Source organism: Austrofundulus limnaeus, unplaced genomic scaffold (assembly GCF_001266775.1).
Source record: "Austrofundulus limnaeus strain Quisiro unplaced genomic scaffold, Austrofundulus_limnaeus-1.0 Scaffold86, whole genome shotgun sequence".
NCBI classification, from domain to species: domain Eukaryota; kingdom Metazoa; phylum Chordata; class Actinopteri; order Cyprinodontiformes; family Rivulidae; genus Austrofundulus; species Austrofundulus limnaeus.
In genome coordinates this window covers 312,844-317,346 of record NW_013952488.1, presented here as the reverse complement: position 1 = coordinate 317,346, position 4,503 = coordinate 312,844, and the positions used below count along the sequence as shown (strand labels likewise).

At 37.8% G+C, this 4,503-nt stretch overlaps 1 protein-coding gene and 1 long non-coding RNA gene across 2 annotated transcripts in view; one reads left to right on the top strand and one right to left on the bottom strand.

The window, feature by feature from the left end:
- il20ra (interleukin 20 receptor, alpha) overlaps window positions 1-3,239 on the top strand; it is a 6,624-nt gene extending 3,385 nt beyond the window's left edge. The window contains exons 6-7 of the mRNA XM_014011906.1: window positions 719-855; window positions 966-3,239. Of these exons, the coding sequence (XP_013867360.1) occupies window positions 719-855; window positions 966-1,841 (1,013 nt within the window). The 3' untranslated portion in view covers window positions 1,842-3,239. The remainder of the gene's footprint in view (window positions 1-718; window positions 856-965) is intronic.
- Window positions 1-4,503, bottom strand: part of LOC106520015 (uncharacterized) — a 7,166-nt gene that overhangs the window by 1,041 nt on the left and 1,622 nt on the right. The window lies entirely within an intron of this gene.

The window sequence follows — 4,503 nt, the reverse complement described above, 5'->3', positions numbered from 1 at the left end:
CAGTAACTTGTTCAATGGGTTTCTCGGCTTGGTTTGTTACTACATGACGTTATATGGTGCAGAGGATGTTTAGAGATAAAATTTTCATACGATGCAGTCAAGACTAACTACTAGTAAATGTGTAAATAGAAAAAAAAAGAATAATGGAAGTTTAAGTTATGATCTCAGATAAAAGTCAGGTTAAAGTCTACTTTTTAGTGTTCTACCTTCATAAAATACTGATTTTATGTCGTTTTATTAATCCCAAGAATTTAATGCCATTCAAAAGGCTGGAAAATGCATTCGTAGACCTTTTACAAAATTTGGGAGTATAACCCTGGACCCCCCCCATAGAACTGCTTCGCTCCACAGCTGCTTGTCAACGTGAACAGGTGTTCTTCATTGCTGTCAGCAGATGTAGACTTCTGGTATTCTGTTTCAAATGAACTTTATTGTTAACAATTTTAATTGTACAAGCTATTTCTAAAGATAAAAAAYAATTTCAAAGACAAAACCATGTAATTTTGTGTGTAAATGGGTGTAAACTGGCAGTGAGATTTAGAAAATTGCACAAAGGGTGCCGCCTAAAATCTTGCTTAGGGCGCCAAATTGGCTAGTCCCATCTTTAGTGTTTTTGTATTTTGGTGAAATTTATCACRACCTATGTAACATAATAAACAGAGAGTTGTAAGAAAGTCACAGTGACTGAAAGCCTGCTGTAATACCTCCCTCCATCCAGATCCTGTGATTGAGCAGCTGCAGAGTTCACTTGTGGGGATTGTCGTCCCAGCTCTGTGCATTTGTGTATTTGTGGTAGTTGGATACATTCTCTATCACTACCTTGCCGGGAACGACCAGAAGAGTCCATATATACTAGTAAGACCTGCACACTTTCAAATACACACATTGGCAGTTGAATGAYTACCTTGACCTTAACTTGCTGGTGAAAATTTGCCAACTTTAATTTTTCACGTTTTTCTCCCCAGAGCGTACCTTCCTTTTACCCTCCTCCGCAAGAGTACCCTGCAGACGTTACCAACCTTGTGACCGTTAGAGAACTGCCACGTTATTGTCCTAAGATTTCGCCAAACATTATTTTAAATCCCCCGCCCATATACACCCCTCAAAACCCTGAGCATGATTTAGAAGAWGACTATGGTGAAGTTGGCAGAGCAGAGGATGATGAAAGAGACAATCAGAATATTCTGACATGTGAGAAACCCGAACAATCAGTCGGTGTTTATGTGCATCAGGAAAATACCTGCGTCTGCCGTAATTTGGACGACACAGGGTATAAATCACAAGCCCCACAACAGGCAGAGGCTGTCCCTCTATTACAGGCGCACCTGTGGCCGGAGGTAAGTTTGACTTTACCACTGGCACCAGTTCCATCTTCTCAGGAGTCAGTAACAGGTGAAAGGCTAGATGGGGAGACTTCAGGTTTGTTTTTCAGCAGAAACCTATTAACCGGCCTCTTCGGTGTCCAACTGAACATGCAAAAACAGAAGGAGGTAGAAGACAGGAGACAGACAGATGGAAGAGAACTGGGAGGTCAGGAGGGAAGAAACAGAAGCGAGAATATTCCTCTGCTTTCCAGCTACGCTCCTCGGAATGTCCCAAACGTGCCTCCGGTCCAGTCTGAGGAGTCTGATTTTTCAGAAGACTACTCCTGTGTTGTGATTCAACCCGAAGCTCAGCCAGCAGAGCAAAACGAGTCTAGAGATGAGCGGGAGGGTGGAAACACATGTAATTACTGGAGCAACGAGATCAGGCAACCAGAGCTGCCACAGCTACAGGGAGACGAAGACACAAATGCAAACTCCATTTTTAGCAAATGGGAATTGGTTGTCCAAGAYGAGTAGAAGATATTCATAAATATATTATCTCAGGTAACAGTAGAAGCACCAGAGGAGTTCTCTAACCACTTGTGTTTGACTCTTTTCGGGTGAGCCAGTATCATACATACTGCTCCAGTGGGAGATTTACGTTCCACGTGTTGATCCTATCTTTATGATTGCAAAAGGTCATTTCAGGTCACAGCCTGATATTCATCACTGACCTSATTCTTTTCAAATTCTGTGAGCTATCATTCGGGTTGATCACAACCCTAATTTTTAAAACAACAACAACAACAAAGAAGTACTTAAATGTAATCAATTAGCAAGAAATTWAGGGTCGAGTGCCATTTTTAGAGAAAAAATAAGACAAACAATGCTTTGCAGCATATGATATATTCTTTTCAAGTGCTGAAAAAAACTATTTTAATAGTGGTCATCCTTGACAATTGTGCAAAAACATCTTTACGTTGATGTTTTGAACTGCATGACTAAGTACTGTAAGTATGTGTTTACTCTAAAGGAAAATTCCAGTGAAAGCACTCAAACTTTTCTTGACAGAGACATAGAGAACTCAAACTCATTTTCTATTTATGGTAATAAAAAAATTGAATCCTAATGAAATCTGTCAGTGGACTTGTGAATGATTAAGGGGTAAACTTAGTATTTTTGTAAAAGTTCAAGGAGAACAAACAGCACTTTATTCACTGCCTTAATATTTTTGTTTGAAGGAATTGTGTAACTCCAAAGTTTGTGTCACTGTTCTCTGTAACCCAGCCTCATTGTTATTTGATTTCTTTCATGTTTCCGTCCTCAGTRTTACCCGCATTGTCATTCTGTTGTTCTGGTTTTAGTCTGAAACTTGCCGGCATGTTTTTCATCTGACACATTCAGWTGGGCGTGTGAGGGTGATTCATGCTCATTTACAAGCTTGTTTGGTACTGTTACCTCCACACGCAGGCTACTATGATAATACATTTATTGAGAGTAAAGAACAGCCAATGCTTTCATTTTCTTTTTTGTATYCTCATTTAAAGAAAAAGCTTAAAGTAGGCATTACCAAATGAAGGATATGTAGGTTTTTTGTATTGCTCTGTTTTTCTGATTATGTCAAACATCTAATTTATACATACGTGACTATAAGTTTTTTATTTGGTTTGTATCAGTATAACTGTCTTTATGCCACAAGAAGGAGGCAGTATAAAACACTTAAAGTATATTTAGTTTCACTTGTAAAATTTGTGTTGACGATAAACTCGATTCTTGTAATTAAACTSTGGGGAAACATTGATTTATATTTTTGCAATGTAAACATTTTGATTCAATTCAAATTCAATTCAAAAATACTTTATTGATCCCAGAGGGAAATTAGGTAAAGATGCATAGCAAAATGAATGTATGCACTAATAAACTGAATGAATTTGCCTTTTTGTGCTATCATTGCATTTTTTTCTGTTTTTACTGTATAATGTGAAACAATTCAAAAGAAAAGTGAAACAATACAAAAGAAATGTGCTCTGACCTTTGCTCTGGCTKTTTGTATTCCTGACTTCAGTTTACACAGGATGAGGTTAAAACTAGGTGAACAGAGACCCCTGCTGGTCAAAATATGAACACCAACCAAAAATGGCAAGACTTGTTTTAACCTTGGAGCTTTTTGTTTTTCAACATTTTTTGCGCTTTTGTATTAAATGAAAATAATAGTTTCACTCCAAGTTAGAAATATATCTGTATGGTGAAAGTGGAGTTCTGATGTTAATGTTTTGTCAAACGTTAGTATCCATCCATCCTTTATCTATACCCGTCACTTCYTTTCAGGGTCACYGGGGTCACTGGTGCCCATWTCCAGCAATCGCAGTGTGAGGGGCGGGGTACCTGTTAGTATGAATAATAAATGGTGTGAAAATTGACATCTAATCTTAAAGCTTGTTGTAGTTATTTGGAGCATGACAGATGAAACTCAAAATGAAAAAGGTTAGTGTGAATTATGAACTGCTGAACACAAAAAATGTAGGCTTCAAGACAAAAAAAAACAATTCAAACTGGTAATGTTAGACATGATAAAMCATGCATGGAATTAAAATACTTTTGATTTGTTTGAGCAGGACTAAATGTGGTTACTTATTTATCATGATTAGCAGGTTTGGACCCAAAATGCAGACTGACCCAAAGAGTTCAAAAAACAATATTAATTATATTTTAAAACAAAACAAAAATACTGTTGAGGCTGCCAAAACCTACTTTTAAAAACTTGGGGAAGAAACACGAGGAGAGTTGAGGAATGTGTAATGTTAGACTGATGTGGGAGGTGAAACTGACAGGATATATGGCCTGATGGGAATAATGGCTGACAGAAAAAAAAAAAGTGACAGACAGTTAGTCGCAGGCTGACGTGGAAAAGTACAGGGAGAATGAAATGGTAGCACAAGAAACAAAACAAACCTAATCCTTAAACACAAAAGATTACGAACAAAAACAGATCCTGAATGAACATGGATTAGTGAAATTTAAAGGTCAGTAAATAAAGGGGTTTAACAATCTGGCATCGGATAACATTTTAGTCAAACCTACGTTTGCATTTTATTAGAAACCTGCAGTCCAACTGGACTCCATCAAGACTGCTCTTTGTCATCGATTCTGTTCATTACTTTCATGGACAGAATTTCTAGGCGCAGCCAAGGTGTTGAGG